This window comes from Microtus oregoni, unplaced genomic scaffold (genome assembly GCF_018167655.1).
Source record: "Microtus oregoni isolate MIOR12 unplaced genomic scaffold, Mior012 000035F_ref0000213, whole genome shotgun sequence".
Taxonomy (NCBI): Eukaryota; Metazoa; Chordata; class Mammalia; order Rodentia; family Cricetidae; genus Microtus; species Microtus oregoni.
Genome location: NW_024543094.1, coordinates 8,698,748 through 8,721,336, shown reverse-complemented (window position 1 = coordinate 8,721,336; position 22,589 = coordinate 8,698,748). Strand labels below are relative to the sequence as shown.

Genomic DNA, 22,589 nt, shown 5'->3' with positions numbered 1-22,589 from the left:
ACCCCCACCCTCCAGAATGTCTGAGGCAAAGGCGGTGGAGACTGGCTGATTTTCTCCACAGATCAACTTTGGAACAAGAGAGATCTTTTCCAAAACGTCACCAAAGAAGACTAACCCAATTACAAATGTCAACACATCTCTGTGTTGAGTATCAGACAAACTTGCATTAGCATTTGTCTGCTCAAGATGACTTTGGTAGAGGAACTATTTAGGTTGGGGAGGTTCCCCCATGACTGTTTAGAAACATCACTAAGGAAAAGGTTGTAGTTGATTCCAGAGTTTTCATAAAATTGCATCATCCTTTGGGAACACTTTCCCCACCCCCTCACTCTCCGAGACTCTTATATAAGTTTCCAAATCAAAGAGCCTATTGCATTAAGACAGACCCACTCTGACGTGTGTTTCCTTCGTTTATTCCACAAACCTGAGAAATGAGCAGCTACCATTAAGGTATCTGAGCACAGTCTTCCACCAGGACTAGCATGGCTGAAGGCAAGAGAAAGGGCAAACAGATTGCCCCAGAGAGGAGGACCCAAACTCTCCGGTCTGTAGATGTGTCCTTTGGCCAGTAGGTGGTGCCAGAGTGTGGGATAACAAAGGGAAATGATGCTCAGAGGATGGTGTTTTCCAGGAAGTGTCTGAGAAAGCCACGAAGAGACACCCAGAATGTGAGATTACTCCAGGAAGTGGCACACAAGTGGGGTTTCTGTAAAATGTCATATTTGGAAGGGAGGGGCTTGCAATTTTGATTAAAATTCATGAAATGGGGAGAAGCTGACAAAATCATTTCAGAGGGCCTCACATGCAACCACATTTGCTGTTATAAAAAAAAACTCACAGAAAAAGGTCTATGCAGGCAAAAAAAGAGATTGAAATGATGCAACCATAAGCCAAAGAATACCTGCAGGTTCTAGAAGACAGACAGGTCAAGGAAGACTCCTCCCCAGAAACTTCCAGAAAGCATGGCCCTGCTGACACCTTGACTGTAGATTTCTGACCTCCAGAACTGTCAGAGGGTAAATCTGATTGTTTCAAGCATTACTTTACAATAAGCTAAATATAATGCTACATTGTTAAAGCACAATTTTCTCAATTTTAGAAATCAAATTATACACTATTATTCCTTCATTACAAAATAATTCATTAAAGGCAAATGTTTCTTAGGGTTTCTATTCTGTCAATTTTATTTTTACTTGTTTTGGTTTCTAGATGCTAAAGAGAAAGTTCATAGAATCTTTGGTCAAGGTAGTCTGCAAAGTAGGAAACACGGCACTGTGTGTCTTAGTCAGAGTTTCTGTTGCTGTGATAAAACACCATGATCAAAAGTAACTTAGGGAAGAAAAGATTTATGTCATCTCACAAGCCAGGTCAGAATCCATCACTGAGGAAAAACAGATCAGGAACTTAAGGTGGGAGCCTGGAGGAAGAAACTGAGGCAGAGCGTGGAGGAACACTTAACTGGCTTGCTCCCCTTGGCTTGCTCAGCCTTCTCTCTTATACCACCAGTGACCACCCGCTTTGGAATGGTACCACCTCCAGTGAGCTGTTTCCTCCATATCAAACACTAATCAGGAAGCTGTCCTACACACTTACCTACAGGCCAGTCTGATGGAGGCATTGTCTCAATTAAGAGTCCCTCTTCCCAGATATGTCTAGGTTTGGCCTAAGTTGACAAAAACCAACTGGCATACCATAAATTCCATCAAATTAATTCTAGTCATTTGCTCACAGTACTGTGTGGAATGTTCCTTTACACTCTTTGAGTGTATATTCTGATTGGCTTAATAAAGAAGCTGCACAGGATAAGATTAGGAGGAAAAGTGAAACTGAGAATGCCGGAAAGAAGAAGGGCAAGAGTCAGGAGTCACCAGCAGACACAGAAATAAGCAAAATGGGCATGCTGTACTGAGAAAAGGTCATTGGCAAAGCACAGATAAGAAATATGGGTTGATGTAAATGTAAGAGTTATCTAGTAACAAGCCTGAGCTATTGACTGAGCATTTGTAATTAACATTTAGCCTCTGTGTGGTTACTTGGGAGAAGCTTGCAGAACATAAAATTCTGCCTGTAGTACTAGGTTTCTGAATATTGATTCTTCACCAGGGGTATTCTTTTTTCTTGAACTGTAATCAACACAATACTCATTTTTCAAAATACCAAATCCATTTCCTAAATCTTAACTGGAATTGGGCCCCATGTCAGCTAGAAGATTCTGATCAGCTGGTGTCTGCCACTGAAAGGAAATTTCAGAATAATTCTGAGGAGATACTCATTACTGAACTGGGGACAATTGGTAATGCTGTACATAGTTAGCATTCTAGATTATTAGGTATCATGGGAGTGAATCTTAGCATGACATGTTGTATCCTTCTTTTATTGTATCCTTAGAGGTTGGCGTTTATTTATTTCATTATTTTTCAAAACTGAGTCCCATGTAGCTCACTGGCCTCCCAGTCTCTATCTAGCTGACAATGACCTTGAATTCCTGGTCCTCCTGCCTGCACCCTCCTAGTGCCAAGATTATATGCATGCACCACCATACCTACTTTTATGCAGATGAAGTGCTGAGAGTCAAACTTAGGACCTCATAAATGCTAGGCAAGTAATCTACAGCTACATCCCAAGAGCACCAAAGGACTTTATTTTAATGTTAAATCTTTTCGTGCTGCCTCAGGAAGAATAGTCCCTGTGATTTGTGTTATTTGTATCTATACCCATAACTGTAGAGAAGAATAAGTTAGGCACAAATCAGTCTTTCCTTTCCATGCCTGAAAGGATGTTCCTTCGTCTTAGCAAGCAAAGCCTAAAATTCATTATTGGTAGAGTTAAGCACTTTGGCCCACGGTCTTTAAACACTTGTAAACCTAAACCGCATTATCCACCCATTATCTTCTAGACTTGAGCTTTTTCCTGCAGGTCATCCAGTCACTCTACAAGTAGGTATCATGCCCCTTCCAGGCCAATGAAGGTTAGTTTTACAAGAGTACCAAAAAGGTACCTGGAGCATTGGCTTAAAATTACAAAATCTATATGCAGTGAGTGAACTCTTTTATATATGTGAAAAAGGTTTCATAGAAACCAAATGTATTTCTAAGGACCAAAATCAAAGATTCTAGGTATCACATAATTATCTTATTAATATATCTTCAAGGCCCAGTTCACACCAGAGGGGTTGTGTGTGTGAATGCGGCACAGAGTGGGGGTGGGGTCAATGGAAAATGAAAAGAATCACCTAGACCAGAAAAACATGCATAGCAAATGGGAGTGGGACAAATGGAAAAGCAGTTTTCCTGATTACTCAGAGACCACACTCAGAGCTTCTTCCTCACCATGCCACCGGGGGCTTTCCTGCAGAAAAAGGTAACCTGGTGCTGACCAGTGGCTAGGGAACTAGACTCTCCCGCACTCCAACACTGTCCCAAAACACTGTCCCCTGACAACTGAGTGTGTTGCCTGCCCTTACGGCATTGGCCCTACAGAAAAAGATTGTGGTGCCAGCCTGATGCGAGCATTCTGGGCAGTGATCATATGTTTCATGGCACATTGGTAAATCTTTACGTTGCATTCAAGTGAGTCCGGCACACATATCCATCTCCTTTACTGTCTTCAGAACCAGTTATTAATTACAGCACTGTCAAAATTGCTCTCCTGGCACTAACACTTAGTCAACATTTCAAGTGATATTTCTTTGCAGAAAAATTTTAATGACATCAAAGGCTGGATTTCCATTCCTACCGATTGCTTTAGAAAGGATTTTTGTTTTTTCAGGTAGAGAATAGAATAAAAATAATCTGTAAAGTAGAGAGGCTCAGAGTATAAGAAAGCAATGATAACTCCAACAGAGATATTAATGTTAAATGTTGGACACATGTATAAAAGTCAAAAAATGTATGTTTAATATAAAAATAATCCTGACTTTTGTTGTTGGTTGGTTAGTCCATTCCCTATAACAATTCAGCAACTAATCACTAAACCTGACATATTTTCTGTCCTTTAACTGGGAATGTCTTGGTGTGTGGCTTGGAGAAGACTAGAAAAACTAGAGGTGACCTTCAAATCTTCCTCTGAATAATAATTACTAGAGCATTTGATGTTTAGAAAATGTTCCTTTCTGTCTCAAGTCATCTTCACCTAACCTTACTAAATGAAGTTGCCATCATCAGCAATCAAAAGGGAATGAATGATGTGTACCAAGGCCAAAGACAGGCTGGAAACCAAGTCTCTGTGGTTCTGAAGTCTGGAGTCTTGTTTTCATATTTAGTCCAAGTCTGTCGGCCTGTGCCTTCCATCCGTTGGATAGCACTCTTCCCTTCCTTCCCCCACATTCTTCACGTGTAGACACAAGAATGTTCGCAGCTGCCTCCCTGGACTGTCTGGGCTCTGGTGAGTCTGGCAGGCAAGGGTGTTGAGAGCAGCGTCCAGCCAGTTCACAGTTGAGCCATCTCCAAGACAGGTGTCTGCTTGCTGAGAGCCAATGGTAAAGCTCAATGTTGTCTCCAGGAAAGCAGTAATAGGAAGAGAACGGGCGGGGGTTGGGGGAGGGGGAGTATTGAATTACAAGGTAGCAGGCAGGTCGTGTGTGTTGACCTCAGACATCAGAAGGCTTTCCTCTGAATTTAGAGTTTAGGATTTTGGAGACGTCCCAAATGCATGCTTCAGTGGTCAATCCCAGTACAAAAACCAAAGGGATGAGAGACTGGGGAGGGGCAGGGGAACCTGCAGAGATGGAGGAGATGTCAGGCTGCTGAGTCTGGCTGCCCACAATTCCAAAGCAGTGATCGCATCTCTTCGTACCCAGTCGTCCCTGACCTCAGCAGCTGTCTCTTCCTGCCTAGATGGTCCCTGCCCAGTAGGACAATCCACGGCTGCCAATGGGCCAGATTGTCCCCCCTGCCTAGCTCTCAGGGGTGGGTAGCCAAGACAGTGAACCACTTCTAAGGAAAAGAGCTGATGTGGATGAAATTTGCCTGAATGTCCAACGTTGTCCATCCATGACCAGAAGGTCACAGGGTGACTTTCAGTCTGAGAGCTGGGCTGTTTAGGTGGCAGCCAGCAAAGCTAAACAACCATGTGCCGAGAGAGCATGCCTCCGTTCTATCCAAGGAGACTGGGGCGGAGCTGGGGACACGGGAGGATCCTGAAGTCTGATACTGTGTAGCGCACGGTGTGAGCAGATCTCCCACGGAGAGGAGAGCTGCCCCCTTACACGGAGTTGAATATAGGCCCCTGCCCTCTGGTGCTCTCACCCAGTCGTGATTTATACCTGGACTGCTTCCCAACATGTGGGCTTCTCTACTAAGTGTAGTGCATCCCAGGGACCCCTGAGCAGCCATCCCACTGGACCAAACGCTCTTGCCAAAACCTTTGGTGCCCCCCTGCAGCCTCCAAGCACTCATATGATAAATGGGCAAACTAAGAAAAACTCTCAAGTATGTCCATTCTTTTGAAAATTTGGCACAATGTTTTCTGTGAAATTCATGTGGAAGAATCATGCAAGTTACAAAAAAAAATAGCAATGCTTTGAGTGTTGTGGTTTGAATGTGAAATGTCCCCCCATAGACTCATGTAATAATTGGTTCCCATCTGCTGGGACTGTGTAGGAAGGCTGTGGAACCTTTCACAAGTAGAGCCTGGCTGAAGGAAGTGAGATTCAGGCCTTGAGATTGTATAAACCCAACCTCACTTCCTTTTGCTCCCTGTCCGTGGAGGCAATATGACCAGCCGGCTTCCCACTGTTGCCTGTTACGCCTTCCCCACCACAATGGAGTGTGTCTCCTCCAACTGTAAGCCAGGAAACAGTTCTTCCTTCCTTAAATTGCTTGTTGTCAGGTATTTTGTCACAGCACTGAAAAAAGTAATGAGTTTGTGGTGCGCTGCATTCATAGCTGTCCTTGACTGCATGGAGCTAGCTATGGGCTGGAAACATCTGTTCGTGGGTCCATCTGTCTAGTGTCCATGGCTAGAGAAACAGAAGTGGACATGCAGGGATGGATAAGTAACAGGTTTGACCTTCCCATGCTAAAACTACACAAGAGGAGAGAGAGATCTATCTGGGCTGCATTTGGACCTGCGGAGCTGCAAGATGCTTGCAGCTGAAGTTATAGACACTCTGGAGGATGAGAGATGCAAGAGGCATGAAGAGAGGGCAACTGACAAGGGCTTCCAGGCTGGAAACTGAACTCTTCAGAGCATCACCGAAGTGCCTGTACCAGAGATTGACTTCATTGTCTGCTTACTTTCAGGGTGGCTCCCCAAAACTCCGAGTAAAGATTGGGCCATATCATAGATCCCACAGAACTTAGGAGGGTATGATTTGTTATGCATGGGGTTGCTGTGGAAACCATCTGGTCCACATGTCTCCCAACTGTGTTTTTATTTAGATGATCTCTCCCTAGATATCAAGGGTCAGCAACCATAACCCTCAAGAAAAGTAGCCGAGAGACAAATAAGTGAGAAACCTCCAGACTCTTGGCTGTGTTGGGCACTTGATATGATCAGAGAAGGCAGGTGTTCATTGTAGTTACCAGAAAACTCACCCCAACATTTCCAGGAAGTCCTCATCATAATGAGGAGCCCTGTGAGACAGTCAGGCAGGAGGTGAGGCTGGAGCTCAGAATATAATGTGGAAAGCATGAAACCCCATGCTGACCAGAGACTATCACCCAGAGTAGAAAGTCTTGACTTTCTCCCTCTGCTCTACTGTGTAAGGGTCATGTCCCACCTGAACACTGTAAACAGAGACTGCTTTTTCATTTCCCGGCCACCCAGACCTGAATAATCACACAAAAACTATATTAATTACAACGCTGTTTGACAAATGACTCAGGCATATTTCTAGCTAGCCCTTACATTTTAAATTAACCATTTCTATTAGTCTGTGTATTGCCATGTGGCCATGGTGTTACCTCATTTTCTCCATATCTTATTTCCTCTATGACAGGCTTGCTTCTCTCTCCTTCAGCAACTATGTGGCATCTGCCTGACTCTGCCTTCTTTCTCCCTGCATTCTGTTTAGTTTTCCCACCTACCTATATTCTGTCCTGTCATAGGCCAAAGCAGCTTCTTTCTTAACCAATGGTAATAAAACATATTCTCAGCCTACAGAGGGGAATCCCACATCAGAACATCAAAGCACAATGGTCCAACAGGGTAAGAGAGGTGCACCGTAAAACAAGGGTTTTCATGAGAATTCTGGGAGCCTCCTAGGCACTACCAGATTCTTCAAGGGTCAAAAGACACACTCAGGCACATGGGAAGCTTAGCTTAGAATAACCTGAGCTTGGTTTAATGCTATGCTGTCATCTTGTGAAATGATGTTGCTATGCTAAGAACTGATGCTGGGACTTCTCACGTGCTAGGCAAGTACTCTACCCGTGTTGTGTATCCCTAGGCCTCTTCTTGTTTCTTCCTTATTTGGAAACGAGATCTTGCTGAGTTACTCCAGCTGTCCCTAACCACAATTTGTAGCCCAACCAAGCCTTGAACATGTTATCCTCTTGCCTTAGCCTGAACCACAGGCCTGGCTTGAAATTCTTAGTAACTTTGCAATAAATGGATTTCTATTCTCATCTCACACTGAATCTCATCAATGCTTTTACAGACTGTATTGCTTGACTGATTACCCTAAATATATAGCTCTTATAGCTCCTTTATTAAATCTGTGGGTCTCTTCCTCATAACCAAACCATAAGCCTAAGAGCCTTTAAAGAAATTTTGGCTAACCTTGTGTTTTGGGTATCCAGTAGGTGCCCAATAAGCTCACATTCCTAGAATTTTCAAATGGTTTTGCTTGCTCATTAATTCATTCAACAGACATTCCCAGAAGAGGGGCAAAAATCTACCCATAAAATCCTTCCGATTAAAAGGTTAACAGCAGGTCCGGCAATGAATTCCAATACAAGGCTTTCTTCAGAGTTGCGCTTGACTTCCAACCTCCAGCCAGACAGGTGAAACCATGACTTCAACGTGACTAAGTTTTAAAGAAGAAAAGCAAGACAGTATTTATGCGAATGTCTCGTCCCAGTTCAAACACAAGCTTTAGCTCCCATTACCTGCTCTCCCAGGAGCCCTGTTTCAGCTGAAGAACATAAATGCTTGACTACTTTCTATTTCTCTCTTGACAGGCGTGAGTAACACCGAGGCCCGGCAGCCAGGAAAGTCTCCCCAGTTCAGTGCCAACTGGATCGTGGGCAGTGCTGACCTGGAGATCATTAATGCCACAACTGGGAAGAGGAGCTGTGGGGGCTCATCCCGGCTCTGCAAGCACGTGTTTTCTGCTCGGTGGGCACGGCTGCATGGTAGGGTAGGTCGCACCGGTCCTTTCTGGAGAGAAAATTGGCTGTACCTGGGCTCTGGTTAAACTCCTGAAAAAGCTCCAGGGAACTAGGACATCATTTGATCTGTAGTCATTGTGAGACAGGACATGCAAACGGATCCCCAGGGTTAGTGCCCTTTCTCCAGCTGACTGCCCAGGAATTTCCTCCACACGCTTACCAGCTCTGCTACCCAAATGTGGTTCTCAGGGCTTGGGAAGTATGTCTCTGTGAAAACAAGCAACAAAAGAGGTTATTGTTGGGCCAGCTAATGCCACCAGGCACTGTGCCGATTGGTTTTCACAGTGTGTCATAAGAAAGGTACATAGAGAGAGACCATGTGGTTAAGTATACTAGCTCCTCTAGGAGAGACCAAGGGTCAGTTCAGAAAACTCATGGCCACACACAACTGTCTGTAGCTCCAGTTTCAAGGGATCCAGTGCCCTCTTTTGGCTTCTGCAGGCACTGCACACATGTGGTGTGAATATATACACCCAGGCCCATGCATATACACATAAAATAAAATAATATAATAAATTCTTCTTAAAACATTAAAAAGAGAAACAATATTATTCCAAGTTCAGATAAAAAGAAACTACTCCTCAGAAAGCATACAGAGGCTGACAAAGTGGCTGAGTGGGTAAAAGCACTTGCTACCAAGCCCGAGGACCCAAGTTCAGTCCTCATGACTTACACGATAAAAGAAGAGAACTGACATCTGTGACTTGCCTTCCGACTTCCAAATGCATATCGCAGCACACACACACACACACACAAAAGGAAGAGAGGAAGGGAAGGGGAGGGGAGGAAGGAAGGGAAGTGGGTAATTTCCCACTAATTTTCAAAGATGGTGGCTGTCAGAATTAGCAATTTTCTCCAGCCCAGAAGGCTACCCATTTCTAGAGGAGCGATGTTTCAGAATCTGCTTTCCATTTATAAGCAGATAATAACGACTTTTGGAAGGTTAAGACTGAAATGCAGAATTTTATGGACTTTGAAAGCATAGCAGATTATAATAAAATACAGATAAAAACTAAGATAATGGAAAAAAGGTATTTTCCTCATTTTTTGTATTGGGACAAAGCTCAGTCTATGAAACCCTGGACACGCAAGCACTAGGTCTTGAGTTAAAGCCCCAGAAACCATGTGAAAATACCCAGCATGTTGGCACTATTGGTCCCAGAACTGGGGTGGTAGAGACAGGTGTGTTCCTGGGGCTAGCTGTCCAGCCAGTCAGCCTAGCCTAACCACAAAGCTCTAGGCCAGTGAGACACCCTATCTTAGTGGTCTCTCTAAGGGGAGGGGACAAAGTTGGCACCTTCTGAAGAGCATTACTCCTGAGGTTGGCCTCTGGGTCTCTGTGCACCTGCACACACGTGCACCCATATGAAATACACACCCAATAATAGTGTTTGGATTGGTATATCGACCAGTAGAATAGCAGGCATAAAAATGCTTAAGCATTTTTACCTACTCAGAGAATGTTTTCAAAAAATTACAGTTATCTAAGAGTTTGGCGGTAAGCTTCCTTTGCCACAGCCATGCAGATATGGGCATATGGCACCATATACTCCAGTTCTGACTAGAACGCTCTGCCTCTATCATGCCCACACTTACCCCTTTTCCCATGTCTCACTTCTTCCAAGGACTTTAGAAGGTCTGGAGAAGCACTGGCTCTTCTTGTCTTGCTGAACAAATAGGTCCTTTTCTTGTTCTCTGTGGTACTGACCACAGAGTGGACACATTGATCTGCAAACCCTCTGGGAAGACTGCAGTGTTATGGGAAGCTCCCCTACTATAGGCCTGCCCTCCGACTTCCTGTCCTGTTGGGGAACTGAGGACATCGATGGATATGTTCTCCCTGCCTTGCATTGCTCCACCTTTTGCCTCCTGTGACTCAGAAGCCTGATAACATTGTACTTTTACTGCCTTTCTAGTTAATGAACAACACAACTCAAAGGCCCTCTTCTCTCCTGCCTGCCATGATGCTGTTAGTGCACAAACCTACCCTAGCAATCCTTTGGAAAGAATAGATAAACCAGTGGTTTTATTATTGGCGCTGTTTTGTCTACTTTGTCTACTTTTTCTACAAAAGCCACACTGGTGTGTCAGGAAGCTTCCTCATGCCCTACTGGGCCACCATCGTGGGAAAGCGGCACCTCTCCTCTGTGATTTGGGACATTTATCTCTGAAAAGTCTCTCAGTCCACTTGGGCACTCCCCAGATTGAAATTGTTATTACCATGACACTTAAACTCTCTGTTCCCTCAAGGCTCTCCTCAACAATTTCCAAGTACTTCCTCACCCCCTCATGGGAGTTGCCTACATGATCCAAGTTCTGTGATCTTTCCCTGGCCTGTTTCCCTCAGAGCTGCGTCCTCTATCTCTTTCTGGGTTTTGCTAAGTTTGGGTTTTTTTGTTCATTTTGAGTCAGTGTCTTCCTATGTATCCCAGGCTGGCCTTAAACACACGGCAGCCTCCTGACTCAGCCTCTAAACTGCTGAGATTACAGGTGTGCATCATCACACCCAGCTAAGAAAGCAATATTAAATTCTTACTAGGAGGTGAGTCACATGTTATGTCATATGGGAGTCATATGTCATATGTTATCATCTGCTCTTCTGATAAGGCAAAGTATCCTTAACAATTGGGTTTTTCACACAGTTTCCCAATAGAATTCAGATAACTGCCCTTCAGTTTGTTTTGTTTTGTTTTCTCATGTATTTGTGTGTGTATGAGTTCACACATACAGGAGGGAGGGTGCGTGTGACATGAGTTTGGGGGCCGAAAGTCCATGTTGAATGTCTTCCTTGATTGCTTCTCCTTATTCTCTGATACACGGTCTCTCACTGAACCTGAAACCCATCAAGTGGCTAGACTAGCCAGCCGACAAGTCTCAGGCAAGGCCTGTCTCCGCTTTCCCAGGGCTGGGATTATAGACATGAACAAACACAAGCAGCTCTTGACACAGATGCTAGGGATCCGAACTCAGTCCTCGCGCTTGAGAGGCAGGTCTTTCCCAAACGAGCCATCTCCTCAGGCCCTGCCGCTGTACTGTACAGCAAAGGAGACAGATGACAAGGGTTGGGACTAAGTTGGTATTTTGCTTGTGAAACTCCTCATGTTACTATGACTGGTTGAATTCACTTCCTCCTTCTCTCCACAGCTAAGCACACGGATCCCCGGTCATGGAGACACACCGTCCATGTACTGTGAGGCCAAGCTGGGGGCTCACACCTACCAGTCTGTTAAACAGCAGCTCTTTAAGGCTTTTCAGAAGGCTGGTCTTGGCACCTGGGTGAGAAAACCACCAGAGCAAGATCAGTTTCTACTAAGTCTCTAAGTCGCTAGACTCCTTTGCTGTTGGAGCAGAGTGAAACGCCTGGAGGAGACGCCATTGTATGGTGGTGTGGTGTGTCCATTGACTCTTAACATTGTTCTCCTTCAGTGTTGAGGAACACACGTGTTCATGTCTGGGTCGGAGACTAGAGTTTTGTTCATGCTGCTTCTCTCTGGGTTGTTAGTTCCAGGAACTCTGTCCACATAGCTTTAGGTAGAAGCACTATTGAATTAGCCCCATCCCTTCCTGGGATCAAAAGGAAAGAATCTCTTCAGGCAAGGGGAGCTCAGAGGCAAGATTGGAAAGTAGTACTTACGTGCAGCCTCATGCCCCATCCTCCGTGCTTCCCTCCCCTTTCATGGGCCTCTCTAGTGGTGTGATCGAGTCTCCCCAGCACAAGTTTATATGACTTCCATATAAGCCACAGGTGAAAAGAAAAGCCATGGGCTCTTTAACTCCAAAGAACCCAACAGGAATGAATGCTGAATTGTTTTCATTATCCATTCAGGCCTTTCCACCGTCTTTCAAAAGTTCTTGAGATGGACACTGTTAAAGAGCAACTAAAGTCAATGGAAACCCTGTTTATGACACAAAGGGATAGTTACCTAAGACACAGAAGAGTCGTGATCTATGATCTAAGAAAACTGCTTTTCATCTGCCCAGTTGAAGAATGTTTCAAACAAACCCAGGCCTATTCCTTGATTGCAAAATTTTCATTGTTTTTTGCACATATGACAGCCATGGAAGTGAGAACTGCAGAATGGTTATAACTACAACCCAATAATCTCTACATTAGGTAATAGTAATAAAACCGAGTCTTAGAGAAAGTTCTGAATTTTAAAATGGATTGTTAAAATAAAGAAAGCATACACACACACACACACACACACACACACACACACATAAAACACACAACAAAATCTTTAGGTTTGAGGAGCTACTCTATCATTTTAGATTTCTTAATCATCATCTTGCATGAATAAAATAATAATAATTTTAACAAGTATAGTTGTGATTTATCATAGCTGCCAAAATTAAAGAGACAGAATTATTCCACTTTTAGAATGTGCATCAAAGTTCATAGCTAGGCATAGATCTCTTTAATATTTAACCTATATCATCGTCCCTAAGAGGAGAAGACCCAGACAAAGGGAGGCATGTTGGTAACATATTTTTAGTCAACCCAAGTTTCTTGAATTAATTTTTCTACTTGGAGCTCATTTCTAATATTCATCAAGTTAGTTAACATGTGTGTAATCTTTTTTATTTAAAAATATCCCATTTTATGGGCTGTAGAGATGGCTCAGCAGTGAAGAGCATTTGATGCTCCTAGAGAAGACTCTGGTTCAATTCCCAACACTCATATAGCAGCTTGCATCCCTAACTCCAGATTCAGTGCTTATGACACCCTCTTCTGGCCTCTGAGGGCTCCATGCACCCGTGCAATACACTTATATACATGTGGGCAAACTATCATATATATAAAATAAAAATAAATAAATCCTTTTTAACCCCATCTGAACTGCATTATTGGTTTTTGTTTTGTTTAAAAAGTATAGGAGGAACCACTTTTAGAACATGGAATTCCTGAGTAGAATTCCAGCTCATCAATCCTCAATAAAAATTCAACCATTACAACATGTAATATTTTAACATATATTGCAGATATCATAAGAATGAGGTAAACATGAAATATATTAAATTGTAGCTATTTGTTACAAGAAAAAGAAGAGTGGAAATACTAACTCCTTGGATTTAATATGAGACCACATTTATCACTAACATCCTTTGAGAAAAGAATATAAACACCATTGTAAAAGCATTTTCAAGATAAACTTTCAAAGAAATGCAAATACAAGTATAAGTACTGAGGAAAATGGAATCTTCACTCAGTGTAAAGGCTACAGTCAAGGGCCAGCTTGTAGTGATCTCTGATAACTTGGTGTATAACTGGGAGGAAGCTTGAAACCTTAAGAGCTGAGTTGTGGCTTATGTGTTGTCTTTCAACCATTAGGTATGGTTACTTCCTGGCTGAAATCTAAGACCTCCCTCAAATTATTTGTGTTTTGAGGGGTGGAATGGAGAATACACAACACTTCATAACAGTGTGCTTCAAACAGTGTTATCAATTATTAAAAAAAATGGCATTAACTGCAGGATCCTAAATATTTCCATCATGTGATGGAAAGAGGAAGAATAGGACAACTTGCAAGTATCCCCAGGAAATGCCACCCCTTTGTCCTGTGCAAGAGACATGGGAAGCAGTCGATTGCCCAATAGTAAGCACCACCATGTGTACAAATTGCAGGTCTAGTGCTATGACTCATGGTGTCTAAGGTACTGTTTCCTCAGGAGCAATCCAAACTTTCCTAAAGATGAATTTCTCCTTTAAAATAAAGCCACCCACTGAAGAAGTTCTACCCCTTAGCACTAGCATAGAGATTTGCTTACTGGTTTTAATTATGTGGGCTGGAGGGTTTGTGCATGTGTGTGCAGGAGGCTGCAGGAGGATGAAGAGGGTGTCAGAGTTGCTGGAGCTAGGATTACAGACAGTTTGGAGATACTTTATGTGGGTGCTGGGAATCAAACTTGGGTCCTCTGGAAGATGCTCTTAGCCACTGAGCCAACTTCCCTGAGAATCACTTATTAAGTCAACAGGCAATTCCTAGCGAGGAGCGCTAGGGATCCAGATATGTCTATAGCAGGAAGAGATGCTTCTGATGCTGCAAATGGGATTTTAAGACACTAGGGCTTCTCCAAAGAGACATCACAGAAAATACTTTTTTTAATAGTTGGCCATCATCTCCCAAGATCCTTGTCAGAGTGAGTGTGACATAGGAGGGAGATGAGAAGGAAGCAGGGAGTCCCTGAATCTAGTCAAGGAAAAGAAAGCTGCTGAAACTATCTAAAGTGAACCCTGCCACATGCTGAGAAGCAGAGGTCAGGAAAAGATAATCTTCAAGAAATGGGAAAAAACAAAGAGACATTAAGGGGAAGAATAAAAGTCCTGTGACATTTATTATTTGGAGCAGACAGGTAGCTACATCAGAATTTCACACCTACCCATATTGAGACATATATGAGCTACACCTGACCTACAGAAACCCAACCCACTTCAGAAGTAGCCAGTCATGGGATCTGGTGTACATGAATAAACCCTGAAAGAGTAAATAACAAAAGATTTTTCTCACTTTGGTCTCCACAAAAGCATCCCAACCCTACTTTAGGCTTCCCTGCATTTTAGCTACTGGGTTGGTGACTTGGAAGCAGATCAGAAACACCCTATCTGAAGTTTCTGTAAGAAAGAAACACACATAGGTCATATTTATCTTTTAGTCATCCCGAAAGCAAATGCAGTCAAACAAATCAAAAAGAATATGGGTAGAATATAAAGAGAACAGGCAGGTATCTTAGCCACCTTGGCTGTTCCTTATCCACCTGATTTATCTCAAAACTACCCCCAGATCTCTTTGATCATTGCATCCTTTGTTTGCAAATCTTGTCTTCTGTATCCACACCCTTTAAGTCTCACTCCTAAAATCCAAATAGAAGTCAACAGCAACTTTATCTGCTTCCAAAACATGTTGCTTTCCTATTGGGGAGATAAGTGACTTAAGGTTCCCTGCCTGGTTCTCAGTCAAAAAGCCAATGTCTGTTCATTTATGAGTCTTTCCACAGGACTGAATCTCATGATTAAGTCCATGAGGACACAGAAATGCTGCTCATCCACCTCCAGCAAAAGATTTCACAACAATGTATAATATCAAGTTACTGAATTTAAGATTTCTTTGAATTTTGTTTTTTGCCCAGGAAAAGATTTGACAATCTCTGACAATCGCTTCCTTTTGATTTCTGTGATCCTGTGATCCTCTTTGCACCTGTATATATCTATCATGTCACTATTGATTTTGTGATGTCTTGTCCCTCACAAATGTCAGGCTAAGATGCTTTTCTAAAAGATGCATAGCTCATATTTTTCCCATATAATTTCCTTTTCACAGGACAGTTCTTACCAATAAATTTAAATGCTTTTTGTATAGTGTTTACCATATTTGATGAGCCATAAATAGTAAATACATAGTATATCAATTCCCAGAATAGAATAGTTACAGTATTTTGATGAAATCCTATTTTTAGATTATAAATTTCAAGATGAGTCTATAGTATCTTGTTTAAAAAATTTAAAAAGACAACTGAAATTTAAATAGAGTAGACTTTTTTATTTAAGGAAACTTCTATGATCATTTTCAAGAGGCCATTCTAAAAAAAATAACCTAATTGGCCCAAAAGATAATAAATATCACTTTCTAATAGCAACCAAAGGAAGTTTAGAAAATGTCTTTCTTTTTATGTACTACCAGTTGGCTGTTGTAACCACATTTTCCGGCCAAAGTCTTAGCATTCAGAAAAACCTATTTCTCCATCACTCTTATTGAGGACAGTTTTCAGAATCTACAGTCTTGTATAGGACTAAGAAATCTAGTACGCTGAACATTTTGAAGAAGAATCCCGGCTTTGGGTTTTTGCAGAGTTCATGAAGGAGTAGAGAACTCAAAGTGCTGCCTCAGGAAGGAATATGCCACCAAGAACCAACCCTTAGCTAGAGGTGATGGGGGAGAAGCGATAACGTGTTGTTAGGGATGACATGGGAGACTGTACAGTGGGGACTGGGGCACTTCAGTGGAGGGCTAGGGAAAGGGTGGGCCCTGGGCGCTGTCCGTGGTCCTGAGTCATAGTTAAACATGGAAACACAACTGTTTCTGGGAACAATGGGGCTCTTGTCAAACTTCTTTGACAAAGTTTGAATCAGATAAATGATGGTGGAGAAACAAGGAAAAGGAAACAAGATGACATAGACAGAGGCCACTAGAGAGAGGTCATGGAGAGCAGAGCATTGTCCCATATCCTTTCTCCAAACCCAAGTCTGGGGAAACCGAAAATGGAGATGTTCATTCTCCCAGCAATTTTACTTCTTTAGATTCTTTTCTCACCCACCTCCCCACACCACATTCTTGTTGCACTTCCCTCCTATTAAACTTCTTCTCTCTTTGTTTTGGTCTATACCGGAGAGGAGTGAAGTAGCAGGCATACTGGTAATCACAGTCAGGAAGCTCCCTAAGTGGTCATGTGATAGCATGACTATGGGTATTTACAATGATCATTCTGGATTCCCAGAGCATGTCCATGTCAGCTGACCTCCAACCAAAAGAATCACAGATAACCACATCTCAAGAAATTTAAACCAAACGATATCACCCCTGCAGGGAAGTGTATAGTCTCAAAGCCTGGAGTATTTTCTCCTTATTTCCCAACTCATCATTTTCTAAATGGTTTGAGAGATGATGCACCCTTTTCAAAATAAATACAAAATGATCTGGATTCTAGTGCCTCCTTCACATGAGCACCTGATTTCTATCACCTGGAAGTCTGTGAATCAATTTAATCAAATCTTTCCCAGAGGTGCCCAGCTAATTTTCAGCACTTTTTAAGTAAAATGAACTTTAAAAAATAGTCATTCTTAGTTGAAGGTATGTACATAAAAAAGCATGATTGAATGGCAATATTGTATCAATGGATGTATATTTGTAATATTTGTAAAATAAAAATCCAAAACCTTACAATATGAATTTACATATGTTAATTTGCCTCTTCTGAGTTCTGTAAATTGCACTTTGGTGATACCTGATAAGTGAATGTTTCTCTTAAGTGAATAAAAATATCAAGTAAAGTTGTTCTTTCCTGGGTTGTCAGGCCTTTTTCATCAAGCTGTGTATTAAGGAGTCTCTGGAATACTGTGATGTCCAGGGCTTAGTAAAGCCTCAGGAGGGTCCATCCTCTTCAAAGAAATAGAATATTTGCTCTAAAACCTTTTTCATCTAATAATAATTATGTTAGCTGTCAGACATGTCAGAGTAACAATTACTAGCCCAGATGCTTCCCTTTCAGAGTTGATGTAATCAAACTAGTTAAATTATCATGGAACTGGGAATGAAAATACTTGTCTTCAAGTCTTGAGTCAGTGATTTATTTTACCTGGGGGACGTGGAATGAGTGACTTCATGCATGACTTTGAACCTCAGTTTTCTCACGATTGAGTGTTGGAGACAAGACATATCTACATTTTCACAGGATTTCCCAGGGAAATCAAAGAAGTCTGTGTTACAATGCTTTGAACAGGCAACACATTGTAAAGACTCAATATGTTCTCAGTTCTCCACCGAGATTTTCCACAGCATATGAAATGTGGCAGTGGCTGACAATTGTACTGTCAAACATTGATCCTAGTGGATACCAGGGCATAAGATAAGCCTAAAACTTCACTTGAAGATGTTTATAGACTCAACTCTATCTAACTCTGCATGACTGGACATTCGAAAGTTCGATCCATCTCAATAGCACATTTTGCTTCTTTCCAGAGACATAAGCTTGGAGCCAAATATGTTCAGGAAGGGACATTTGCTATTGAAAAGAGCTTTGATTTTTCTCCCATTACCCTGGGAATAGGCAAAAATTAAAAATATGCTGAACAGAGGTCTCCTTTATGATCATTTGAAAGACTGATCTTTTGTTTCATCCTTATCTTAGAATGTATCTACACATACACAAGCCCTTTAATCCAGAGTAAGGATTTCTTCCATTTTCTTCAGTCTGTTTTATATTATCAAGAGTAACGCTTAGGTAAGAGCACATGATATCCTAGAAAAAGGCAGAGATGGAGTCTGAAACAGATTATGAGAAGACTGAGTTCCTCCATTCTCAACTTAGAATCAGTATTCTAAAGAGCTTCTCATGGTGTGTGGGGGGGTGTGAATATATGCACACAAAGGCACTCAGAAGCATGTGTAGGCCACAGGTTGATGTTGGATGTCTTCCTTGATCAAGAATCATTTTATTTATTAAGACGGGGTCCCTTGCTGAATCTGAAACTGACCAATTTGGCTAGTCTAAGTAGCGAGCTCGCCACAGAGGCCCCTTGCTTCATCTCCTGAGGGCTGGAATTACAAGTGGGCCACCACATCCACCTGGCTTTTATGTGGATGATGTAGATCCAAACTCCAGTCCTCATACCTGCACAACCAGCACTTTATCCTTGGGACCATTCCCCAGTCCTAAGCTTCTCATTTCTTAGGTCTGATAGTCGGTTATCCCTAGTGGAAGGAATAATAAAAGGGTAGGATTTATAGTAGGAAATAAAGGGTACCACCTGAGGGTTAGGGATATAGTTCAATGGTACAGTTCTTGACTGGCATGTATAAGACCTTAGGTTTAATGCCCAATATACAAAAAAAAAAAGTCTGTGCTGGAGAAAGGGCTCAGTAGTTAAGATCAGAGAACCAAGGTTCAGTTTCCAGCACTCCTGTGGCAGGTCATGACTATCTGTAGTTCTATTTTCAGGGAACCTGATGCCCTCTGCACTGAGGGTACAGGGCATACATGTGATGCACAGCCATATGTGTGGGGGAAACCCTGTTCTCATATAATAAAACAGATGATAAAATGAAAAACAATAAACACCGATATTTTTAAAGGTAAGCATGATGGTTCACACCTGTCATCTGACACTAAAGTAGCTGAGGCAAGAGAATTGTACATTTTAGGACAGCCTGGGCTATATAGTGGCAACCAAAGAACAAACAAAAGAAGGATGTTCAAAAGTGTGGCTGAGAGATGTTCAAGGTAAGTTCTCAAGTGCATCTGAAGCCATCCTACTGGCATTACCAAACCTAAAGAACGCGAGCACTGGCTGGTGATAGGAACTGTTTCTCATCTGCAGCAGAGACTGGTCTCTGAACTCATTTATATTATTTCCCAAAATGTCTTTCTGCCCTGCTCTCCATTGCTTAATATTGCTTACAGGAGAACCCTGTTACAAGGTTGGGGGCAGGGATCTATCATGCTTGGGAATGAGTGATCAGAGCCTTGGTAACATCTTTAAATGTTTTACATCCATGCCCAAAGCATTCCTCCAGCCAGTCAGGCCCCTGCCTGCCCTAGCCTAGAGCAGATATATCTTTCTTGTGGCATTTTTCTTTCTTGTTGAGATTTTTTTTTTGAAGCACGGAACATGAAGTTTATGATATATTGTCTTAGTAAAAGGTTTCAGCTAAGTGTCTGTTCCCAAGGAAAGAAACTAAAATCTACTGCTACTCTTAAAATGCGATCAGTGCACATGAAGGTTGAAGGACAAAATGACCACCGCAGAGGATGTTAAGCCCTGTGATTGATCACACCCTTGTCTACTTTGGAGCTATTAAATCAAGTTCCCATAGTCAAGTTTAACATGATGATAGAAATACACTCTTTCCAGTGAGGTACAAAAAGTTACAATCCTTTATGGAAGAGACATGCTAAAGATGAAGTGAGAAGGGGGTGAGGATGCAACTTGTTTGGCAGGGTCCTTGCCTAGCACGATGAAGCTCTAGGTTAGACCCCAGACCACAGAAACCCATCGACTGCTGCAAATCTGTAATCCCAGCACTTCGGAGGTAGAGTCCTGAGGATGATCAGAAGTTCAGTGTCACCCTTGACTGTGTATTGAACTTGAGACCATCCTTGGCCAGAGACCTTGCCTCAACAAGAAAGAGGATGAAGTATAAATAGAGCCAAATATGATAATGATAATGATGGACAAGTACTGATATATGTCAAGGCAGGCATACTCAGCTCTCTAGTCTTTCATTAAAAATTGCTCAACTAAACCTAAAATTGAATTCAGAAGGAACATCAGTGGTATGCCTGAACGTGAACATTTTTGTATGTGCATATGCATGTGTGTGCATGCAGGTGGATGTCAGAAATCAACCTTGGGTGTTATTATCAGTCATTGAATACTTTGTTTTTGAGATAGGGTCTCTCTAATCTGAAACTCTCCAAGAAAGCTAGCCTGACTAGCCAGAGACCCCAGTGATCCATGTGTGTGTCTCTCCCCAGTGCTAGGACTACAAGCGTATGCTACCAATGGCTGGCTTTTGTTTGTATGTGGTGCCAGGGACTGAATGCAGGTCGTCATGCTTACAAAACAAACAATATACTGACTGGCTACCCCAGGCCATAACATCGGTGTTTTTAAACACAGCCCCCTTACTTGTTCAGAGCTCAGGTTGGCTATAGAATTTTGACAAATGTCTGGCCTTCATTATTACAAAACAAACTTCACAAACTCTTCAACAAGAGATGAGTTTCTTCTGTGAGGAAGTGGGCTCTGGGGAAAGAATGGAAATCTGATGTCTTTCAGAACCTGTCAAATGGATTTCTAGTCATCCCAGTCAATTCTGTGACTCTCTCAAGTTGCATTGCTCTTTCAGGGAATGCACCTGCACTTGGCAGGTAGCTCAGGTGAGTGACTTGCCTTTAGCAACAGCAATACTTAAAGATATCATAATATTTTAATGACAAGAGCCTATTAGTCCTCAAGAGGTGGCAAGTATTAGACAAGAGAAGAGGGACTTTAACTCACAGAAAATAATAAGTTGTCCTGTAGAATAAAAAGGTGATGTAATTTTTCAAGTCTAAGAGGGAAAAAAAACATGTCATGAAAATGATTGAAGAGGAATAGCATTCAGAGGAAGAGCACTTGCCGAGCATGCATAAGGAAAATGGCCAATTATGTGAAATTAATTCATAAAGAGAAGAGTGCAAAGACTTAGAACAATTATTTATAACCAAGAGAATGTGTGCATTAGTAAAGATGTCGTTAGACATTTTGACATAGTGAAGTAAGGCCAGAATACAAGACCATGGAGACAGTAAATACAGGTAGTAGGAGAGATGACTTGGAAATTAATAGTACTGGCAGCTCTTCCAGAGGTTCTGAGTTCAATTTCCAGTACCCACATGGTGGCTCGCAATCATCTGTAATGAGATCTGGCGCCCTCTTCTGGCCTGCAGGTGTACATGCAGATCAAACACTATATGTGATAAATAGGGAGAGAGAGAGAAAGAGAGAGAGAGAGAGAGAGAGAGAGATCACTGGAACAAAAGCAAACAGAGTAGTAGAACAGAGGAGGAGGCTGGTCAAAGGGAAGAGTGTTCAACACAGAAAGCGTGCTTAGTATCAAGTGGGGAGTACTCAGAATAAAGCTGAGAGAATATTCCAGAGACAATCAGGACCATCCAGGGACCAGAACAGTCAGGAGAAACCTCCAGACCTGACCTCTGGTGTGACCTTGTTCCCACGGCTGCCCTGGACCCATCCCATCTTAAGCACAAGTCAGATGCCATTTGAAAGTCTTATAAAAGGGTCTTGACCAGTATGGAAATCCCACCCAGACCCTGATTTGAGTTCTCATGTATCCTCGGTGCTTCCTTTGCAGCTTGTGTTTAATAACCATGTGTAAAAAAGGGAATGAATATGCACTTCTGTTGATGAAGAGGGGCACAAGGAGGTGGGCAGCATAGAAAAAAGGACTTGAGCAAAAGCAGGAAAATCTTTTCAGACACTCAGCACAAATGAAAGCATTACTACCTAGTCAATTTAGCTTTTCTTCTTTAAATTAGATGCAAGTTATTTATTCAATATTAAGGCTTTTTCACTACAATTATTTCAGTCATGAGTGCTTCCCAGCATGATAATGCTGCAGCCATTTTCAGGGATCTTAAAGATTTCAGCTGTCCTTTACAGCTTGTAACATGGAATCACTATTGCCCGCCTTTTCTAAGTTTCTGCAGAAGCACATTGAGATAAGCAGACTTACTGACTGGCTCCATTTTAACTTTTCTAGGTTGGAAAGCTCTCCAAGACTCAGCACTAAGTCTAAAAAGGTTTCCCCCATCTTTTCCTTTGAAACCATGACCTCAAACTGGAAATGCTCAGGAATGCACTCCTACCGAGCATACTCAACAATGTGCCAGACCCTAATACACACACACACACACACACACACACACACACACACTTCCAAATGAAATCCCCTCCCCATGCTTCCTTTGTTTCGGCAA

The 22,589-nt window shown here is 42.2% G+C and overlaps 1 protein-coding gene and 1 non-coding gene across 2 annotated transcripts in view; one reads left to right on the top strand and one right to left on the bottom strand.

Moving 5' to 3' along the window:
- Adarb2 (adenosine deaminase RNA specific B2 (inactive)) overlaps window positions 1-17,628 on the top strand; it is a 568,842-nt gene extending 551,214 nt beyond the window's left edge. The window contains exons 9-10 of the mRNA XM_041630701.1: window positions 8,124-8,302; window positions 11,478-17,628. Of these exons, the coding sequence (XP_041486635.1) occupies window positions 8,124-8,302; window positions 11,478-11,654 (356 nt within the window). The 3' untranslated portion in view covers window positions 11,655-17,628. The remainder of the gene's footprint in view (window positions 1-8,123; window positions 8,303-11,477) is intronic.
- A 4,595-nt stretch (window positions 17,629-22,223) lies between these two features.
- LOC121432777 lies at window positions 22,224-22,355 on the bottom strand. The gene has a single exon (XR_005972229.1). It is a non-coding gene; the product is annotated as a small nucleolar RNA SNORA33 (small nucleolar RNA).
- Window positions 22,356-22,589: the final 234 nt, after the last annotated feature.